This window comes from Manduca sexta, chromosome 3, assembly GCF_014839805.1.
Source record: "Manduca sexta isolate Smith_Timp_Sample1 chromosome 3, JHU_Msex_v1.0, whole genome shotgun sequence".
Taxonomy (NCBI): domain Eukaryota; kingdom Metazoa; phylum Arthropoda; class Insecta; order Lepidoptera; family Sphingidae; genus Manduca; species Manduca sexta.
The window spans coordinates 2,769,563-2,793,390 of NC_051117.1; the positions used below are offsets into that span (position 1 = coordinate 2,769,563).

At 36.6% G+C, this 23,828-nt stretch overlaps 2 protein-coding genes across 5 annotated transcripts in view; both read left to right on the forward strand.

Moving 5' to 3' along the window:
* LOC115441223 (trehalase) overlaps window positions 1-23,828 on the forward strand; it is a 90,926-nt gene that overhangs the window by 24,757 nt on the left and 42,341 nt on the right. The window contains exon 1 of one of the 4 annotated variants that reach the window (XM_030165913.2): window positions 2,115-2,213. The exons of the other annotated variants lie outside the window; for them this stretch is intronic. The gene's annotated coding sequence lies outside the window, so the exon portion shown is untranslated. Of the gene's footprint in view, window positions 1-2,114; window positions 2,214-23,828 lie in introns of those variants that run through there. 4 annotated transcript variants of the gene reach the window in all.
* LOC119189550 lies at window positions 11,206-20,646 on the forward strand. The gene is made up of 2 exons (XM_037439571.1): window positions 11,206-15,533; window positions 16,575-20,646. Exons 1-2 carry the CDS (start codon window positions 15,194-15,196, stop codon window positions 20,435-20,437), a joined length of 4,203 nt encoding a protein of 1,400 aa, XP_037295468.1. The 5' UTR covers window positions 11,206-15,193; the 3' UTR covers window positions 20,438-20,646.

The following is a 23,828-nucleotide window of genomic DNA, read 5'->3' on the forward strand; positions in this document are numbered from 1 at the left end:
CACAATAACAGTAAAAATTCACCAAGTCCCATCAATTAAATAAAATATAGAGCAGTGCCAACAAGCAGATAGCGAATATTTATACCCAACCTTCGCACACAAGTATTTTTATTCGAAGTTCAATATCCCAATAAATTTACAAATATTTTATTCCGAGAAATAGGATAAATATAGTCCGTGTGTGCAGTTGTCGTTTGTTTTGAGTGCATTACGGTTATTTTTATCTAACTACGCGAAAGAGAGTATTTCAAAAGTATAAACTACGTATTATTTTTTTTCCAACTACGTTGAAGATAGTGTCTCAGAAATCAGAATTATATAGGTAAGTTTGATTAGGATCTATGAAGTGTACTATTATTTCGACTAAAGTAAATTTATTCCGTGGAAAAAGTTTTTTATGCGGTTATTTTGAAAATAGAATGTTAAAATATTTTTTAATTCTTTGAGTTTTTTTTCTAATTATATTTTTTTAATTAGGACTGTAGCTAAATTATAGATTGCAATCTCTATGATAGAATCGATTACTTTTTCGCTGTGTACCATGATATTGTATTTTCTGTGCCTTTAAACTAAATAGGTTTTATTCGATCAGGTGTCTGAATTGCGTTTTTATAGATACGACAATAGTATGATAATATTACAAAACCAGTATGACGGAATCTGGTCTAAACTGAAAAAAAAATGAAAACAGCGTTGTAAAACTTTTTTTCGGATTTTATCGTTCTTTTTTTAAATCTATTAATTTTCTCCCGACATTTCGACGATTTTGCCGCCTTCATGGTCTTGGCGTATTATTTCAGACAGATATTTTTAACAAACAGATAGTTTTTAATATCTGCGGCTTAACACTGCGCAGTCTGATTTCTTGTTGACTTAATTATCCGACTATGTGGCCTCCTTCGCCATTCAGGGATAGGCAAGAAGTCTAATAAAAGGGGAATACTCACATTTCGCCAATATTTTGATCTCATATAATATTTATATACGAGTCTGGGTTCTACATGGTTTATTTATAAAGCTAAGTTTAGTCTAGCAAGTTCTCGCAGCGATATATTGCGCATAAACTTCAGATACGTTTGCAATAATTCTATAATACTATACAGCCCCTCACCGCAGTTCTGCAAGCATCAAAAATCTTTGTTAAATTGCTTGCGGAAGTTAACCTCTGTAAATTTTCTTGCTAAAATACCTAGTGAATATAAACTTGGCACAGTCACTGTTGGCGCTGGTGAAATGTAATTTTCAAGGATTACTTTTGTATCCAGTCTTGGAATGTTATGGATAGCCTAGCGATAAACACAACAGCTTTATATTCGGCCATGACATCGGTGAAATGTTGTTTTTTTATACGAGCTCTGCTAAGTGCGCCTGATAGTAAGCGAAGCGGGGTCTAATAGACTGTCGACTAACGAAAGAGTGATTACCCCTCGGCAGTCGATACAATTATGCCGGCCTGGTGCACCGGATATATTGACTAATCCCAGAACGCGACACACTTACGTGGGTCACTATGGCGGGTCCACCTTGTGTACGGTGGTCGTTATCCGGGCGGATATAGAGTGTATCTTACCACCGGCAGAAGAATTATTTACTTAATGTTTTATTGCTATATTTGAATTTAATATAAAAGTGTTATCGTCAACATCATCAGCCATATAAAGTCTACTGGTGAAAATAGGCCTCCCCTAAAGAATTCCAGCCGGCCCTAAAGCGGCCTGCATCTATCATGTTGTTATTCTAGTCGTATTCTAGGGTGTAATTCACCCAAACCCTATTTTCTTGCAGTTAAACGTCTACCTCACTTTTAAGATTAAGATCTTTATGTAGAGATCTCGTTAATCCGTTGATCCTGTGCCCTGTCGAAGGCCATGTAAATAACACTTTCGCATTTAATACAGCAGGATTGAAGGGGATATAATGGCTTACAAATTCCCAGCATATTGATCAGGAATCTATAACTTCCTAGGTAGACCAAACTACCAAACCCTTCCGAAGCGAAAGACTTATGTAATTAACCGTTTCATGAACACGTGTATAACTCTAAACTGTCAAAAGCAGGTAAACGCAATCTCAAGTGCGTCATACAGTACTCACAATGTTCAGTCAATTGACACAGCATGTCAGTTGTCGTCTACACGCCGGAGCGAACGCCCGTGTCGGTACACGCTCTAAAGTATCGTAATAAGTGTTGTGTTGTGTTGTGTCGTTTATAGGTGAGTATTGTTACACTTGACATGTTCCGTGTTCAGAAATAAAACATTTGGCACGCTCTTAGGCCGTATCCTTGAACGTTTTATTTGTACAACAGCTAAGATAGACAAGCCTGCAATACGAAAATGTATTTAATAAACTATAAATCTGACATTATTCTGTTTGAATGGCGTGATTGCGTTTTTTGTTCTGTCTGTAATTACGATGTATCTGAGATCTTTGATCTTATCTATTATGATATTTATTTTGCGTACGTTTGGAATTATAACCTCAAAATTTACATGAGTTAAAATCGCAATAAGTGTATTTCAAATATGACATTAGAAAACTTTCTAATATGCTGCTAATGATAATAGAATAGCTATTTGAAATTATTGAAACCTTCACACCTCAATTCCAGAGGGGTAGACAGCGAGTACACACACAACCTACCAAAGACATTTCTGATCATGACAGAACCATTCTATCGCTTTATAGGGATAATCCAAATTTAAGTCCAATCAGATGTTTACCTTATTGAATAACTCTAGTTATTAGTATAATCGAACATCGGCTCATGGTTTTCATAGAAGGCCACCGCCACTATACGAAAAGCTACTAGAAGAGGTAGTTATTTTAATTTTGTATCGTTTTGGGCTAACTTATAGCTCTGCTGGTGAAGGTTCTACCAATATCTTTGGAAGCTAATAGTATCTGTGCTACTTCTATTGCTAAAAACCTAACTGCATTGGACGTACATAAAACCGCCACTAGCAGCGGGATATTTATCACAAAATCTAACGATTTGCGTTCTAAATTCAGGCAGTGTATATCCAGCTAGACCGTCATAATTCTACCGATTGTCAACGTGGACTAAAACATTATATTTAGACTACACTACTTAACATATAAATCCGCGTACTTCACTTCGCAGTACCAGGAAAAAACATTAATAAAATTAATTGCCTGTAATAAGGATTGCGACCTCTTTTTGTTGATCGATCCTTATATTGTCCTTTATATCACTTCAGGCCGGTATTATTCCTTACGAATCGATTTGTACTTTTTTATACAACACCATATTATTTACGGCTAGTCTTTTTTTCTTTTTTTTGCCTTTTTAAAAGGTATATCATTGTTTTTTTATAGTTGCCTTATAGTGTTCCTTTTTTAATAAAAACGGCATTTCTATATGAATTATAATGCCAAAGTATTATTTGTATTTTATAGTTGCCTTATAGGATTCCATTTAAAAGAAAACGGCATTTCTATATGAATTATAATGCCATAAAGGTACTATTCATTATTTTGAAAATTATTATTTATTTCACATTGTCCACGATCGTTTGTAGGCACTTTCGGACCTGCTCCTGCGCTGAAATGGTTCAACTAAGCTACAGTTTATTCCTATACGAAAGGAAAGCGCCTGTACATGGATGGAAAATCTTATCACTGTGATTTGTTTTGTTAAGATAGTTTAGGTGATTTAGACACGAAATGTTCGTCCATATTGAGTTCAAAATTGCTTGCCAGAAGCAGAATTTATTTGCCATGCTAAATACAAAAAATATTTTTCGATGAATTCCTATTGTTGTATGCATATCATAATATGATGGCAGATACTCCGCAACCCCTCATTTACAAATATCAGATACTTACCAGCGTATCACGTCATATTTCAAAAATTGCAATATATTTCAATTAACTATATAAACAATGTTGCACAGACGTTTGATCAAATATTTGATCAAGGCAGCACGTGATATCTGATTTATAGTAGAGCAATCATAAGTGACTGTGTGCTATGAAATATATTTTTTTGGCTTGTTTCATATGTTTCTAGAGTTTTTTATTTGATAATCATTGTATTAAACAGCTAATATAGATGGTACTTATTTTATCTGGCGCGTAGATTAGAGAATGACTTTGTATTTGGTCGTTATACATTTATGTGACGTATTTACTCACAAGTTGTGAGACAGACCCTCAATGTATTAAAAATAGCCAATAAGGGGTTAATTGATATTTATGCTATAAATAGCCGGACCCATAGCTTTGGCCACGTGTATGAGAAATATTTAAAAAGGTAGTCTATGTCCTGGGATTAAGGCTTAATTTGCAATAAATTTTATTAAAATAATATAAGTAGCTCTGAATACACTACTCACTGCTGAACTCAGGCTTCCTCTACTGAGGTTCAGATTTTGGACCATAGTTCACCACGCTAGCCTCTCGCAGGTTGGCAGAATTCACATGCCTTGAAGATTTTTTAATTATCAAATTAGGTCTTAATTTGAACCCCCTTTAGGGCAGTGACTAAAGATCGTCCAGTGGCCAAAATTCGACTGTAGAATTGATTATATTTGTAAAATATATTTTATTTCTGCACTCCTATATAAACTTTTATTATACCCAAAATCGACCGTCGAATTTAATATATTTGTAACATATACTTTCTGCTCTATATAAACTTTTATATTATATCACACTCCTCTGTACGTAAAAAAGGTTGCATAGATTTTTTCCACGTATTAATAAATCATTGATTCAATTAGAAAGTACATCCGTGTGAAGATAATGTATTCTAATACAGTAGGGACAAGTTGTTAATATGGCATGAGGATTGTTTGCATTATTAACTATTGGTAAATGTATTGTAGAAAAGTCTTCGGCTACTGGAAGCATAATTATCCAGTTTTCTCCCTATTTAGTTAATGTCGCGTCGAAACCATTTAATCAAGGTTTAAAAGGGTACTTTTCATAATCAAGACACGAAAAGTTTACTATAAACTGACATTTATTTTCTTTTCAATTAACTATTGTATTCGTTAAGAAAATCTTAATAATTTATTTGTAGTTTGATAATTAATAAATAAATAAATGTTGTTATATTCTTTGTTCACGTGTCGGTTTTTACTTGAATATGGTATGGGTAGGTTTGTCGGTGTGTCTGTTCCATTATTTCCTTTATTCCTGTCGTTAAGCTATTTGATTTGGTTTGAAGGGTATCCTAATTAACATCGGTGGTGTTTTTTCCCATCTAAGTGATATTCCATTCATTTTTAAAATGTTTGTACGCGCATCAAAAGTTTCCGTCGTTAATTGTGTTAAGTACCCAAATAAACGATTACTTAACAAAATATCTATTAATCACCTAACGCACTGATGCATTGTGTTTATAATTAACAGATTGTACGAAGAAAGTAGTGTAATTATATTTTTAAATGAATGTTGAAGTCTGTAAAGCTAAGTTTAGATTAGCAGGTTCTTGCAACTATATATTGCACAAGATCTTCTTGACTTCACTTTTGGGATGTATACTGACTGTGTGATGCATAGAAACGTAGAATTGTGAGCACAGTGATAGTTTTAGCGAAGAAAACACAGTAAGGATAGAAGATTTGGAAGGAAAATAGTGATAAAAGTACGGTAACAGCGACAGTATTTCAATATCTCTAAACACATGCGACTTATCGCGAGTCTGCAAACCACTAAGTTAGATGTCAGCTTGCTGGTTTACGCAGTTAAAATTATTTTCGGAACACTTCTGCAAGTTTCCTAGCAAATATAAATTTCTCATAATGACGCAATGCTTAGTAATTTAAAGTGCGTATGTTCCTGTTTAGGGGTAGTCTTGCGGGTCGCTAGATTCCCGTCATTCGTACAAAAGAAACACGAACAAATCGCTCAACTTCTAATCGATATTGTAGTAACACCACTAAAAACTAAAAATAATTTAATATTACCTATATTTATTTGAAGGCCGTATATTTTGTTAAACAGGTTTAATTTTTTCCTTTTTGTGTTAATATAAATCAGTATATGTTAAGGACATCATTTTAAGAGTTTACTGATGTATCTCCGAAGTCAAAGGTCCAACAACAATGAAATTTATATGGGACTATATGGGAAGCACCAACTTTGAAATAAAAAAATAATTATCATAATCGGTTCACCCAGTCAAACGTTCTGAGGTAACAAACACAAAAATAATAGTGTCGAATTGAGAACCACCTCATTTTTTGGAAGTCAGTTCTAAATGAGATTCTATACTTATAATAGAACATTGAATAATAGGTCTTATAATGATCATTAATTTAAAATCCGGCTAAAATATACCCAATTCGACTCTAACATACAAGAAATGTACTCCTAGAGCAGAGCTGGCGAACCTATATAGATTATTTTTTTTTATTTATTTTATGTCTAGAACTGTATGTACTATTTAATTTTATATTTGATTTCTTATTATTTTTTTAATTTTAATTTAAATTAAATAAATAAGTTCAATATTTTTCTAACACTTCCATAATTTATCGTGTATGTTGGTAACTTATGTAATCTTTACTATATTTTGTACGCTCTAATTGTAAAACATAGTGCACTATTATCATTATATATTCGAGAATTGTATTCACCTATGTATAACAAATAAGGACATTATACTTAAAGTGTGTATATTAAAAAGGTCATGCGAAAAATGTATTAATTGTGGCGGCCTCGGTCCGTGCACCCTAGCAATTGACTTCGAACTTGACTAATTCAATTTCTACACGTTTAGTTCACAGGTCATTTCTGATGTTAAATTTAAATTGTGAGGGGCAATTATGAAGTAAATTTGGTTACAGTATTGAAACCAATCGATCACTCTCATAGAGGTATTTAGCCTGAAGATATGTTTTGTAAGGTTTGTCAGATTTTTCAATGCGAACCTCTTCCCTAATTGTAATTATTTTCTCAATAGGCAACGAACACAAGATTCCTTTATATTTATGTCCAGGTACGGCGCTATTAAGTCTATTTGCTTACCTGCTACGTTTGCTTTATGGATGCTTATCCAGTTTTATTAACCATGAAATTTAATTGACTTTGATATACTGTTCATAAGCGATTGTGACTACTTACAACCACGTGACAAAAAGGGGAGCGATACGTCAAAAAACGCTGATTAAAATTTGACGTCAAATCAAAGAAAGGAAAAATTTCAAATAATAATAAAAATATGTCGTACGTGGCATAACAATACATAAATACGTGAGTTTTCTTAGTTTTATAATCTGTGACGTGCCACGTGACAATGACACGTGCCTATGGATTAAAGACTGCACGCCTACGTTTGTCTGCCGTTGGCGGGAAATTGTCTAGTCATTTTTTTATTTTCTAGAGTAAAAGGAATAAAATTACATGGCCTTAGTAATAATATTTTTTGTTTAAATTCTACACGAATATAAAAGGTAAAGATTATGAATTTGTAATGGAAAATCTAGAAGACTAATAAACATTAATTAATTGTAATTTTAATTATATTTTATTTGATGAGCACTTTCGTTTGACTATTGAAAAATCAGCCTGTGAAGTAATAAAAATCCGCATGTCTGTTAAGACAAGATCATCGCTGCAAACACTAAACAAGACTACCTAATCCTTATATCTTAAAGAAAGATTAAAGACTCCATTAATCTTCTAATTCCAATCCACATTAAAGAAAGATTTAGAGGGATTCCAGTAGTCTGTACGACATGCATCATCGGTTTTCTAAGAACCATCTGTCCATACATGCATACTTGCCTAGTAAATGCACCAAGTATTATTACGTGTCATAGTTTACAGTGTTTACACCTCAGAGTTTACACATTATGTTTGCTTGTAGAGAATATTCTATTACGTTGTATCTAGATCTGTCAGGTTTGTGTCGCTATGTAGCTTTGCGTGAACAATGGGAACGTCATTCGTAACTTGAGCAAATTATTTATAGCTCCTTCTATGTTTCCCTTTCTTGCCAATTGCGATCCAGTTATGGACAAGTTTTGTTCTATATAGTCTACTATGCTCAAGTTTCTACATTCTTGCCAATATTCGCCGTAAAGCAATTAACTGGCCTGCATAAATGTGCGAACCGTCAAGGAATGCTTTCATCTCTTGCTAATTGACATTTTACTTGGTTTTCACTTCACTCAACATCAGGTGCAGTGTAACTCTGCTGAGCCCTCATAAAGTAGTTTCGTCGGTTTCACGCAAAATAAAAAAAATATATTTACTTTTCTTGACCCACTGAGTAACTGTCGTGTCTCTCAGTGTCAGTTTCTGTAGGTATCACTAATTTATCTATTTCTGTCCTGCAGTATTACGGTTTGAAGGATATAAAATTACTGGGATGGAGCAGAGGCAAGCACAACTCAGTGCCATGCAGTATTTAATTCAAAATTTTCGATTCTGATATTGTTTACGAGCTGAGGCTAACCACCAATCTCCTTATCCCATCCAGAAGTGGTACTAAAAGCATCAATGTAGAATATAATAGTCTTATAACCAATATTTAAACGTATCTTTGGCTCTAGCCCAAGCAGAACGTTAATATAATCGCGATTGCAATGATCACATTAAGGCCAGAATAATGGACAATTACAAAAAAGCCGTCTAAAGGTCGTCGTCCGTTCTTTGGCAACGTATCTCGATCATTCAAAGATAAAAAACATATTTTTATAAAGTTACATTGTTAATAAATGTTTCGTTTGGCGCCTAATCGTAATTCCCGTCTTAATAATCAGTACTCAGCCATTGGGCTGAATGCAGACTTTGGATGAGGCGACAGTTTTGGACTCAAATGGATGTCTGAGAATGCGTTACCATTCTTAGTTTATGTTCATGCTCTGGGACGTTTTTAAGTATTTTGAAGTCATGAAAAACAACAGTATTTTGAAATGTCATTGATGTATATAATATATCGAGTTAGTATGCCTTGGTGGCGCTTATTGCGTGGACAATACAAACATGCTCTGAAATCCTGGATGGGGCGAAGTGATATTCCTGCTCGATTAGTCCGGAGTCTGGAATTTTTACCCGATATGGCAAGCTCGCACCTTATTATACGAACGGAATACATACGCCGGAAAGTGGGTGTACCAGTCGCTCCCCTGCCTATCCCTTTGGGCATAAAAGGCGTGAGTACGTGTGTGTGTAAATATACCCATGCATCCATCTTGTTTTCTTTCTATAAAATGTAGAACAGGAAAGAATCGCTGTGCCATTGAACATTCATTAGTATCTTTTAAAACTACTAATTTTCGTATTGTTCGTTCTGTAATGAATTATACATGATCTGTGACGGCATAGTTAACTTCCCGATGTTAGCATTGTTAGCGATGTGGAATATTTGGATCTTCATGCCTGCTTTATGGGGGGTGAAGCAGAAGTTTTATTAAAGGACATAGCAATGAGAGTCTACTCCAGATAGACCATTCAAGACGAGAGATGTCCACCCGTCGCCAGTCGACATTAATACATCGGCCTTGAAGGTGAAAAATAGTGTTAGGAACAAAATCTTGAACGATATCTATCTAATATCTACCTACAAATTAAAAAAGTTGTTAAATTGTAAAATTTAGGTAGATATTGTATCTTTGACTTTGCGGATGAATAACACCTCAGTCACCGTGACCATGAAGGCTGCAAAGTCTCCGAAACGTCGGGAGAAAAATAGTTTAAGTTTAATGATCGACACATTTTGTCGAAAGTAAGTACTAGTCTTTCATTATACCGACTTCAGCATTGATCACGAACGTGATTCGGGCCCAAGTGATAAAGCGTCACGGTCACGTCACGTGCAGTGTGAACATCACTTCATTTGTTCCAATTCACTCGCCGGGAACGCCTACACTTCATTCATGCTAATCAACACTATTGATTGTTGAAGAAGACTAAATATAAAAGAACTATTTGGAGATTGAAATGAAATGAAATGAAATGAAATGAAATGATTTATTTGAATCTGTAAAATGTTATACATTATTTAGATTCCGTCAATATTAACTCTACCACCAGTTCGGAAAGCAGTTTTCACCAGAGAAGAACGGGCAAGAAACTCTGGTGTTGCTCTTTTCAATCAGTTTAGGGTAAAGACTACAGTACATGATAAAGTGAAAAGAGAAAAAAAAAAAGAGTTTAGAGCAGTTCATTTATAGGCTCGTGAAATAAGGAATAAATTAATTTAATTTTTATATGACTGCACAACCCTCTCAGGAATCATGAAATTTCTCTATTATCCTTATAATTATTTCCTCCCAGCACCTCTAGCAATTAGAAATTAGAAATGTAAGCGAAATGGGCAGAACAGTCCACACAAGCAGCACCCGTTCACGAGTATGACGCATGTGCCAGCCATCGGCCTCCTCAACCATATTGTAGGGAAGTGGCCGACCCGTCACACGACGCCGCCGCAGGTACAGACAGTTAGAGAGTATTTCATACCCAAGCCGCTTACAGTTATTTTACAAATAAAGAGAAAGAAAAAAATATATATATATATATCTCGATCAAGTGACATGATTCCAAAGACAATCACACAAAAATGCCTAGTCCCAGGCATTTATATCCTCTAGGTATTCTGAGATCTTGTAATAAGCTTTATTACACAACTTGCGCTTAATAGTGGCTTCGAATTTCGCAATATTTAAGGATTGAGCAGTTGTTTATTGTGATGGATGTAAACATAATTTACAAACCTATGTATTATTAAGCAAAACGAGTAACGAGGCTGTATAATTGAAAAGAGTAATTGGACATCAACCTGGTCAAAAATATTTGGAGTCAGTATACGATTAATCCAAGTAGAGTACCTAATATTGGATTTTCCTGCTATATATTTGCCCGGAATTTCGAATTTGTGCCTGATATGGCGATAGGCTCGTCCCAATCACACCATGAGATGGAATAAACATGGTTACATCTTTGTCTACCCTTTCAGCAATAAAGGCGTGATATTTGTGTTTTTTTTTATTGCTTTGAATGACGAGACGTGCTTGCCATTCGCCTGATGGTACGCGAAAGGACTGCCCATAAACAGTAGAAACACTATCCAACACCTTGAATTACAAAGCATTGTCAGGTATTCCACTGCGCTCGCCATCCTGAGACATGAGATGTTAAGTCTTATTATGTCCAGTAGTTACACTGGCTACAATGTCCTTGTTGGAACACATCAGTGACTACACACCGCTGGCGGCAGAAATAGACATTGCAACCTACCCAGGCGGGCTCTCACACATGAGAGACCTACCACCAGTAACACCTGGTGTTTGTTTTATTCAACAATGTATTCACTTAGACGTCATTGTGAGAAAGCATGCGATACAAAGAAACAAATGATTATTAACAAATTTTTTTCACGAAACGCGGAGACAAACAAACGCGATCTTAACGATATTTGCACAGTGACAAATGCTCTAGATTCTGTGAACTTTTATTCTTGGGAAAATACGTGTGAATGTTTATGCCAAATATATTGTGTATATGCAGGAATTTGTTTATTTTATATCTTCTTTTAAATTACTATTATTTTATGCAAGTTGCCAATTTTTTTGTGGTTAATACTGATAGAGGGAAATGATTTAAAAATAATTTTAATACTGTTTTGTATACATAGTTATAATAAGTCCTGTCTCATATGGAGGTGGACAGACAACCTAATAAAAGTAGCTGGAGGTCGTTGGATGTGGGCTGCCTCCAATAGGTCCATCTGGAAATCTTTTAGGGAGGTCCATGTTCAGCAGTGGATATCCAATGGCTGATGATAATGTCTCTTGTTACTAACTTTTTCTCGCAGCTTTGCCTTCGTGTAAGAGTTTTCTGGGATCAAATACCGCTATATATTTTCCCGGAATAAAAAGCCTGTGTCCTTCCCAAGGTATCAAACTGTCTCCATATTAAATTTCGTCGAAATCCGATCGGTAATTTTGAGTTTGTCGTGGTCAGTCAGACAGACGCGACAGGGGACTTTTTTATTTAATTATTTTATTTATTATGCTTTATTGTACACCAAAGACAAACATTATAGTTACAAGAAAAGAGAAAGAAGCACAAATGGCGGTGTTATTGCACAAGGCAATCTCTTACAGACAATCTTGGGATGGATATAAGAGAAAACAGAATAAAAAGGACTTTGTTTTACAATATGTAAGGCAACTGTTTCTTCCTATAATTTCGTCTTTCCCATTAAACAGTTCTCATTATCCACCTTCAATGTTGATATATCATGTAACCGAATGCATGTCTGCCTAGCTGTTAATAAACAAACATTTGTATTTCAGGGGTCAATGACTTGTCTAAGGAGAGGTCGCTCACACTTTGATAGGCTATATTACTGTATTTCTGTACATTGTATGAAAGTAGACGAGTTTAAATTGGCCGACATAATAAATACAACAATAATCTTAATGTAATCGCTTACAGTTATCTATGCACTCTAATTATCTTTGGACCGTTCCTGAGAATCAATCAATTAAAATAAGTACTTGAGGACACTGATCGGAAGTTGACCGAAATTGTTTTTTTTCTGTAATACATATGAATTTTAATTACGCCAAACTCACACTCTTCCGTGCGCGCAATAAAAAAACAAAATGTCTTTAACGTGTATAGATGTATTTTAAATGATCTATTTTCGGTCCTAAAGTAGCGATTGATATAATTAACTCGTCAAGTGGTAGCATAACTCAAAAACAATGGCAATTATTTCTATCATTTTAAATCATAAGAATGCGATAGACTGGCACGGTGGCGTAGTTGTACTACATGCGGTATACAACTGCCGCTCTGAAGTGTCGGGTCGGGTTTTGGTATTGGATTCTTTGCTCAGTGGCTCGGAGTATAAAAAAATGAATTAAGTAGTTTTAAGTTTAAAAAATAAAGAAACAAATGAGTTATCAATCACGATTCGCAAATGACCTTACCCTGAGAATTGCGGTGGCCTCGCGCTGTGAAAGTACGTGTAACGCCTTCAATATAACCTAGACTATGATCCATATAACTAACAGTAAATGGACATCTTGTGCCCTCAGTCTTTATACCGAAGGCTCGCAACGGGGGACATTATACCGTGGCACTAGGCATATAGTGGAATGTGTTTATCTTGGTTGCCAAATTTACATTGAGGCCTATAAGGGTGAATATTCCATGGCCTTCTTTCCTCCGCTTATCCTAAGATGATCCCTTCTCCTTCCCAATTATCCTCTTCCCACTCTACTCCAGGGCCTCAGCAGTCGCTATGCCGGGCGATTCTAGTATCTCATTTGCAGGTTTCCACCGGTGTGGACTACTGTACTGTGGTCAGTATCAGGGGGAATATAAATACCCTACCGCTATCAGCTCCAAACGCGCACCAGGGGGTGGGGTTAGGTTAGGTTAGTTAGGTTACTAGAGGTTCTAGTAACATGTGCTCTTGACTTTACCTACAATCCATACTTTTCTAGTTCTCCATATCAACTTGACCCCCCCCCCCCCCCCTGAACCATAGGCTGGCGACACTCTTGATCAGCCCTTGAAATTTATCTCAGTATAAGAATACACAGTTCTATGCAAGGCTTTACAGTACAAAATTGTGGTGTTACCACTACTTGTGGACAGTCATGGCGCTTAACATCAGGGAAACTTCTGGATGTTTTTATACAATTTAGAATAAAATAACAATATAATATATAGGTATATGTTATCCTCTTTTAAATTAATTCTTATTCAAGCACGACAAAAGAAAAAAACAATCATCTATGTTCTATGTTCAAATGTTGGAGGGTAATTTTCACTAATGTATTGCAAAGAATATATTTTTTAAATTTACAAGTATAATAGGTATATAGAATTATAATTGTTCGTTGGGCAAAGACACATATTTTATTCATACCATTAGCTGGAATAAAGCGTTACTTCGACTATGATATAAATTCGTTGCGCGAAAAGTTATGAAATTCAAACATTTCAATGCTCTATAACGGTTTATATTGCAATTAAACAAGCTATCAAACTGTTCGCATAGATTTTGTCGCAGATTATTATAATTTTATTTTAAAATTTAGATTTTTGCCAAACACCTGCGCATCAATATCGGCTGAACCCAATCAACTCCGAGTCTTCACACGAATAAACTACGTTCGCCCTTCACAAGGTCATCGACCCGCGGCGGTGCCAAAAAGTCTCCTCAACCTTCAGTTTTTGGCCGCTTTCTTCACGTTTCTTACCCATTCGTCATTTCGTTTAAAATAATTCGTTTTGTGTGAGTTTTTTAAACTAATATAACAGTTATTAGGAATAAAATGTGTGCTCCTGCCGATAGGCGTTTATAATATAGAACGTAGATGCTCGGCGACGTAATTTCAACTTATTGCGTGCGCGGTACGAAACTACTCTAAGGTCACAGGTTCGACTCCTGGTTCAGTAATGTTATGAGGTTTATCTATTGAGTATCTACCTGGAGACTCAAAATTATATCTGTTGCCGCCATCATCGCGGATTGCACCGGCGCAGGCAGTTCGTCGAGGGGCGGGGTTCTCAACCGCTCGACCGGCACCCGCGCGCCTCCGGCCACTCAGCTCTCGAACGCAGTCACAATCGGGCACTTTACTTGTTTTTACTTCCTATACTATAACGGCATTAAACCTATGTACTACAGTCCACATAATATGTTTTATTTGCAAGTCCAATCAATGGCTTAAACACTGGTCCTTCGTTCGCGTAAATATAAAAACCAGTTCTACCGAAATAATAATTTCATTCACGTCAACGGTCGTCGTAATGTCGTATGGACTTTGACCGTGTGAGAAGAAGTTGGAAGAAAGAAAACGTTCTCGAAGCAGCCCGCATATTCGACATAGCTGAAGTCATTCCTGGGAGTATGCTTATCATATTTGAGTGAGTTCGTTCCAATTAGTTTTTTTTCGACTACCTACTGTTCTTTTTTTTTTGTTCGCCCAAAATCGTTTGGTTAATAATAAAGTTGCCTTCATTTCACAGTGTTATATATAACATATGTGGCTTACAAGTTTTCTATTTTTCAAAACGCTTACGCATAATAGTGAATTTTAATACATTTATTAGAAAGGTGCGTTGACGGTCGTTGACCTTGACGTGATCCCGTTATTTGCCTTCGCTTGTTTACGCACATATTCTATTATTGCTCATCAGTTCTGGCTTATTTTGATTTCTATTGCTTATTCATTTCAATAGTATCTCCAGAATGGCAGATTTAAAAATGCTTATTAAAAAACGTAGCTCAACAAAATCTAAGCTTACTATTTACAATAATTATATTAATTTATTGAAAAGCAGTACAAGCCTATCAGAGTTGCAGCGTTTAGATTTAGAGGAGCGCTTCAGTAGGTTCACTTCCATACATTCCGAATTTGACAATTTACAGACGCAAATCGATGTGCTCACCGATGATGATGCGGCTGCTGTAGCTGATCGTGAGGATTTCGACCGCCAGTTCTACAATCTCATAGCAATCACGCGTAGCCTGCTCGGCATTAAATCCACTAGTGCTGGATCTGAGACGGGCTCCAACGATGCTGATTCAGGTGCACACATTTCTAAAAACAATAATTTTGTTCGTTTGCCTAAAATTGATTTGCCGCACTTTGATGGTAGCGACCAATGCTGGCTAGAGTTTAGGGACACTTATATGTCATTAATTCACGACAATACTTCCATTAATGATATAAACAAGTTCCACTACCTGCGAGCGTCATTGCAGGGAAGCTCTGCGTCAATTATTAAAAACATCGATTTTAAAGCAGAACATTACAATGTTGCATGGAATTTGCTCTGTGAACGATATAACAATAACCGTAGTCTTGTGGATAGTCATCTCCAAGCTATATTTGAAATTGATCCTATACTAAATGAGTCATGTGTTTCAATCAGAAATTTTGTTGATGCTATTAACAAAAACATGAGGGCATTGACAAAGCTGGAGGAGCCCACTCAACATTGGGACACATTCATTATTTATATACTTAATAAAAAATTAGATTTTGTTACCAGTCGTGAATGGGAGCAACATAGGAATAATATTATAAAGGAGAAGCCGACTATCTCACAATTCTGTTCCTTTTTAAACAGTAAAGCAGACTGGTTGAAATCAGTTGAGTCAAATCATAATACTAAACCTCTCACTTCACAAATTATTCAAACTTCACAAAATAACATTTCAAACAGTAGCTTAAATAAAAATAATTATAAAATTACTGAAGGAAATAATCATAAAATAAATATGAACACTAAATATATTCAAAAATTCAATAAATGTCCACATTGCTCACAAGCGCATACGTTATATAAATGCGATTCCTTTAGAAACTTATCAATAGAGAAGCGTATACAAAAGGTTAACGATTACAATGTTTGTAGTAACTGCTTGCGTTTCGGCCATTCTACTAAGCAATGTAAACTCACACACTGCAAATATTGCAAAGTAAAGCACAATACTCTTTTGCATTTAGAGTCTAATGAACCTAGTTCATTTTCAAATCCATTACCTTCTACTTCTAAGTCCAACATTGCGTTATCTGCCAATTCTTCCCAATTTGCTACCGCTACGCATGTTTTACTGTCCACAGCTTTGGTAAACGTGATTGGTGCAAAGGGTAAGAAGCACACTGCGCGCATACTACTGGACAATGGTAGCACGGCGAACTTTGTAACGCAGAACTTATCAGAAAAACTGGGTTTGTCGCTTCACGGTACAAGAACTAAGGTAACAGGTATCAATAATCACATGTCAACTAGTACACGGTCTTGTCACCTCGTCATAGAGTCTTTATGCTGTGCTTATACTGTTGACATTGAATGTCACATTTTGCCTGAGATTACAAAGGTCTTACCATCCTCATTTGTGCATGTCGAACACGTCCCTATTCCATCAGGTCTAAAACTAGCAGACCCGAACTTTAACGTTCCGTCGGTCGTAGATATCCTCGTAGGGGCTGAAATATTTTGGAATGTCTTAGGCAGTAATACGATAGATTTAGGGAAAAATCTACCTAGATTATTTGAAACTAAATTCGGATGGCTTGTATCAGGTAGTATTTTGAATAAATATGTTATTTCTTCCACATTTTTTTGCAATCATTCCAATGTCACTCCCGACCTTGCACAGTTTTGGGAGCTTGACACCGTGTCGTCAAAGCATTCTCACTCTCTCGAGGAAAGAATTTGTGAAAATCTGTTTTATCAAAATACAGTTCGTAACAGTGATGGCAGATATGTCGTCACAATGCCTTTAAAAGAGGATCCTATCAACTTAGGACATTCTTATGAATACGCCAAAAATCGCTTTCTCTCCCTCGAGCGGCGATTTCAGCGTGATCCTGTATTTAAAGAAAAATACAATGAGTTCATGCGAGAATATGAGCGCCTTGGCCATATGACGTTGGATTCACATTTTGTTACTTCATCCGACACCGCCATGACAAAATATTTTATTCCACATCATGGAGTCATTCGTAACTCTAGTACCACTACACAACTACGCGTAGTATTCGATGCATCAGCCCCTACTAGCTCGGGTGTGTCTCTTAACGACATTCAGATGGTCGGTCCCGTAGTGCAAGACGATCTGTTTTCCATTATAACACGTTTTCGTCAGCATAGGTATGTGGTATCGGGCGATGTAGAAAAAATGTATAGAGCCATCGAATTAAATCCAGTTCAACGCCCTCTCCAAAAAATTATTTTCCGGTATAAACCTACCGAACCTCTTAACACCTATACATTAAACACAGTCACCTATGGGACCGCTTCTGCCCCATATTTAGCCACTAAATGCTTAGTTTGTCTCGCCGACAACATTGAAGATACTCGCGTGCAACGCGCTATACGGCGTGATTTTTATGTCGATGACTACTTAAGTGGAGCTGATACGATAGCCGAAACGGTAGAAATTACAAAACGGGTCCAATCAGTTTTATCATCAGCCAAATTTAATTTACGCAAATGGCGATCAAATAGTTCCTTCATTCATAGCCAAATTGCTGATACTAGTGACTTTAACGATACATTACATTTTTCGGAGCAAGGGCTAGACACGAATCGAACTAAAACGTTAGGTCTTAACTGGATTTGTAATTCTGATTTTTTAACATTTTCTATTAATATTACACCCATAAATAAAATCACTAAACGTCACATTCTCTCTGTCATTAGTCAAATATTCGACCCATTAGGACTCGTAGGTCCGTGCGTTGTCGAAGCAAAGATCGTAATGCAGCGTCTATGGCTTGAAAAATACGACTGGGACGACGAAGTGTCGCACGAAATAAAAAACCTTTGGTCTTCATTTGAGAACACAGTAATATCACTAAATAAGCTACGAATTCCTCGTTGGGTTCTATGTGAAAACTCTATTGCACGCGAAATACATATCTTTACCGACGCGTCCGAAAAAGCATACGGTGCGTGTGTGTATATTCGGTCATGTAACGGCATCGAACCCACGAACGTTCAACTTTTGGTATCTAAAAACCGTATCGCACCAATTAAATCTACGACAATACCAAAGCTTGAACTTTGCGGGGCCTTACTGGGTGCAAGACTGTGTACTAAGGTTCAGGAATCACTTACCATACACATTCACAAATATAGATTCTGGTGCGATTCCACGATAGTGTTGGGTTGGCTCTCTTCTCCTTCTAATCAATTAAAACCTTTTGTTAGAAACAGAGTCAATGAAATACGGGAAACCACAAGCAATTATACCTGGAGCTACGTACCGTCAACTGAAAACCCGGCAGATCTCGTTTCCCGCGGTCTACGAGCCAACGTTATCAAGGACACACCGTTGTGGTGGTCTGGGCCCTCGTTTCTATTGCAAAATGAAAGCGAATGGCCCAAAATGCCTAACACAGAAAATCATGACTCACCAAAAGCAGTAACACATATTTATACTAGTAACAATATTAATAGTAATTTATACAGCATGCATCATTCTCACACAACCAATCAACCATCCATCACGTATACCTTATTAGAAAAACATTCCGATTTAACAAAAATACAAAGAATAATAGCCTATGTACAAAGATTTATTTATAATTTAAAAAACAAAAACAAATTGAGTGGCAATTTTTCCACAACGGAATTAGAAAAATCACTAATTTCTATCACACACTTTTCTCAACAAGAAATGTTTCCAGAGGAATATAACATTTTAAAATTAGGACAAAAGTTGCCTCGCAAGAGCAGATTACTTCCCTTGACTCCATTCATAGACAGTCAAGATGTCATTCGCGTGGGCGGGAGGCTTGAAAACTCTCCTTACGATTTTAATGTAAAACATCCCATAGTACTATGTAGTAAACACATTTTCACTAAACTGATATTCCAAATGCAGCACGTAAAATTATTACATGCTGGCCCTCAGCTGCTATTGTCACATATTCGACTTACATATTGGCCTCTAGGTGGCAGGAACTTGTCAAGGTCCGTTGTGAATAAATGTCTTAAATGTTTTAGACACAAAGCCCAAAATGTTCAGCCCATAATGGGTCAACTACCATATTCTAGAACTCATCTTGAATATCCATTTTTACATTGTTGTGTAGACTACGCTGGGCCAATATTGGTGGCCAATCGCAAAGGTCGCGGCTGCAAACTAACAAAATCATATATTTGCATCTTTGTTTGCTCAGCAATAAAGGCCGTACATTTGGAGCTCGTTACAGATCTCACCACTGAGGCATACATGGCCGCTCTAAATCGTTTTGTATCGCGCCGCGGTAAGCCTCGTAGCATAACATCCGATAACGGAACAAATTTCGTAGGCGCGTCAAATGAGATGACTAAGTTTTTAAGTGTATCGAATGTTAAATCTGAAGTAGCTCAGGAGGGTATTGAATTCATTTTTACGCCTGCATACAGTCCTCACTTTAATTCATTAGCTGAAGCCGCAGTAAAATCTTGTAAGCATCATTTAAAAAGACTACTGGGCCTTTCAAATTTTACCTTTGAAGAGATGGTCACATGTCTTACACACATAGAAGCTGTCTTAAATTCCCGTCCGATAACACCGCTATCTTCAGACCCAAACGATTTTTCGGCTTTAACTCCATCTCATTTCCTAATTGGACGACCACTCTTATCTGTGCCATGTTCCCAGGTGACTGATGCGAACATTACGCGGCTGGATCGTTGGAAACGTATTCAGTTGATCCGACAGCACTTTTGGAACAGATTTCATAATGAATATACTTCTCAGATGCAGGAAAAATTAAAATGGAGTCAATCTAGAGGTGAAGTTGAACCTGGTTCCCTAGTTCTGATTAAGGACAAAACGACACCACCGCTGCTTTGGTCATTGGGCCGAGTAGTCAAAATTTACCCTGGTATAGACGGGATCACAAGGGTGGCTGAATTGAAGACAAGAAGAGGTACAATTCGACGAGCCTTCAACAACATCTGTCCTCTTCCTACTCTAGAAAATTGAAGACGTCCCTTCAACCCGAGGAGTATGTTGCCGCCATCATCGCGGATTGCACCGGCGCAGGCAGTTCGTCGAGGGGCGGGGTTCTCAACCGCTCGACCGGCACCCGCGCGCCTCCGGCCACTCAGCTCTCGAACGCAGTCACAATCGGGCACTTTACTTGTTTTTACTTCCTATACTATAACGGCATTAAACCTATGTACTACAGTCCACATAATATGTTTTATTTGCAAGTCCAATCAATGGCTTAAACAATATCCGATATGGCAATTAGCTCGCCCTTCATCACGTCATGATACGAAACATACATAGCGAAAAGTGAAAGTTCCGGTTACACCTCTGCCTACACCTTCAGGGATAAAGGTGTGGCGTGACTTCTAGTTAATTCTTTGACTACCTCTTCTAGGATAAAAGATTGATCTTAAATTAAATCTAATATCAAAAATATCTACAGTATAATTTACACTTTAAAATGAACTATACAGTAATGAAGTACTTAAAAGGTTTTCAAGAGTATTGTAAAGTCGTAAACGTCACTTCGTTACCGTGCCAAAGGAACGCTGCCAAATGTTAAACGACCTAAAGGTATTTCTGAAGTCCTCTGTTTAACTCCATATTGATAATTTTCCTGGACTATTAAGGTTATAGCTTAAGGTCCATTTTTCATACATTTTGTTTCACCTTTAATCTGGGTAACTAAACAAGTATTGGCAAGTAAAGAATTTAAATTCACGTCTAGTTAGTGATTAGTTCTCGCAGTTGAAAGAAAAACGTAAAAATAATTAAGATGCATGGTTATTTCGGCCTTTAAAATTTCGTCATATTAAATTTTAAAGGCAGAAATATCCATGATTATTAATTATTTTTACGTTTTTCTTTCAACTGCGAGAACTAATCACTAACTAGACGTGAATTTAAATTCTTTACTTGCCATTACTTGTTTAGTTACCCAGATTAAAGCCGAAACAAAATGTATGAAAATGGACCTTGAGGTATCGCCTTAACTCGAAACTGCTTTGAAAATGAACTCAGCTCCGGCACAATGTTTAATGGAAAAATAACTTTGTATTTTTCTTCTATTTTCGTCGTGAACTTGAACTGATTAGCGTCTTCCGGTTTCCATTTGGCTGGAGTACCTGGTACACACCTGTTCGATACGTCACGTAAACACAAAGTATGATATCGACATTTTAAACCAAATGTACATTTCCGTTTAATTTTTTACGACGTATATATATCTAAAATCATTTAGTCCATATCCATAAAATACGCATGCGCTTTTTTTTATCTTGAATACAATATCTCTTCTAAGATTAAACCAATAAAGTAACGAATCAATTAACAGGAATTGAAATAAATGCACACCGCATGCGAATCATTTGACCGCAAACTATAAAAGCTTCTGAGATGTTCGCAGTTGGTTACATCTGCATTATAATAAAAGAAGTTGTTCCAAACTGCAATGTTGCCAGCATTCTTCACCAGTTTCAGGAGCTGGTCGAACCGTCAATAAAAACTTCAGAGATGTGTCATCAGTACCTATCAAAACTGCAGATCTCTATCACTAAACCTACTTTTGAAGGTCAGAGAGGTCAGCTCCCCCTCGGTTCAACCAGCGCGAGAGACGGGATGTCGCCAATCGCCCACACCCATCATTATTTCGATCCTGCTGATGGATTGTTGGCATGCTACGGAAATTTCGCCGATATGATTGACAGACTGTTCCATCTCATTGGAGAATATTATTTTGCTTTTTGTTTGCTCTCAATACAGAGTATGGGTTTATTTTGGTGAAGTATATTTATTTTTATTACTGACTAAGACTACAGACAGTAATAAAAATTGCTCGTCGCTTCGCCTGTGAAAAAGTTTTTCCTTGATAAAAGTCCTGCTTTATATTTTCTCGGGATAAAATTGAGCTTATATTTTAAGTTAGAACTCTAGTAATACACCAGTGAAAACTGCATTTAATTATATGCAGTAGTTTTTGCGTGATACGTGTACAAACATACAGACAAAAAATCTCCAAATGATTGTATTGACGTCTGTTGCTCTAAGAATTAATTCAAATGCAGTATCCTCATGCCCAAATGGCTTGATAGAGATGCAAGTTGTTAATAGAAATCGTCAATTGCATTCACAGCTTGGTTGGGATAATTAGAACTGAATTTAAATATTCCTCAATATCGCTTTCGCAGTCGCATGATGTGATAGGCCTATCGCCATATAGGCCCAAATTACAAACATATTATATACCTTTACCATATTATATTTCCACAATATCCCAAAAACCATAACGCACTCCTATCAGAACGAAACTGAATAAAAAAACTAGTACTATTCAAGTCGGAGTACGTCACATCAATGACTATTTGCATGTGTGTAAATAGTTTATTCACAAAAACATGTTTGTGAAAGAATCTATTAGTAATGCAGGCGACTGCATTCTCGAATCCACTTGTTTACAGATCAATGGCATGCTAAGTGTCATCGCGTACTATGCGTATTTTGTTATCGCACTCATCGATAAAATAAAAAATATTCCTGATGATGAGATGAACAAAACGCCTCAAGTGAAAAAGATTTGTTCTTAGATAGTACCTTCTCCATATAAAACTATGAAAGGCTACTGGAATTGAACTGGGCTCGTCAATCGTGTCATGTGAAGAAGAGATAGTAATGAAATCAGCTTACTTACTCTTGGGTACAAAGAACACATGCTCATGCCTTTGATAGGGGGAGCTTATCGCCATATACAAATTACAGACTCCAGGCAGATACTGAGTACAAAAGCCGAATATCACTTCACCCGACCAGGGGATCGAACCTGAGACCTCAGGATTGCAGTCGTATCGTAATACAAATACGCGGAGGCAGTCAAAGAACTTTATCATAAAAAAGATAATTTATACTTATGTACAGACCTACAACTATATTCTTCCAATTTCCAAAACACCAAGGAATTGTTACTCTTCTTCAACATTCCTTAAAACGTCTACAACACCTGAATTCCCTGAGGATACACACATAAACAGCCGTGGTCTCCTAAAACACTCTCCCACATAAAATTCTTCCCATATCTGCGCTAATCCGAGGGTGGATCTAACAATAGCCCGACGTCATCGGGGGTGTGGTGTGACCACGCTGGCTGCTGGCCAGGCGCACGTGGCCCAGCACAACCGTCTTCACGTGACTACGTGGGCTGGTTAAAATCGATGTTTCAAATTCTCTTCCTCTATTTTCTACGATACATAGTGGGGTGTAGAAGGCGTATATTTTCGTCACTTGTACGTCAGAATGGAGCAATGCATATGTTTGTTTCTTAGATAAGTTTTTTGCGAACCAGGATTGACGACTTTTTATTTTAAAAGACGTACGGTTCCTGTATGACTCT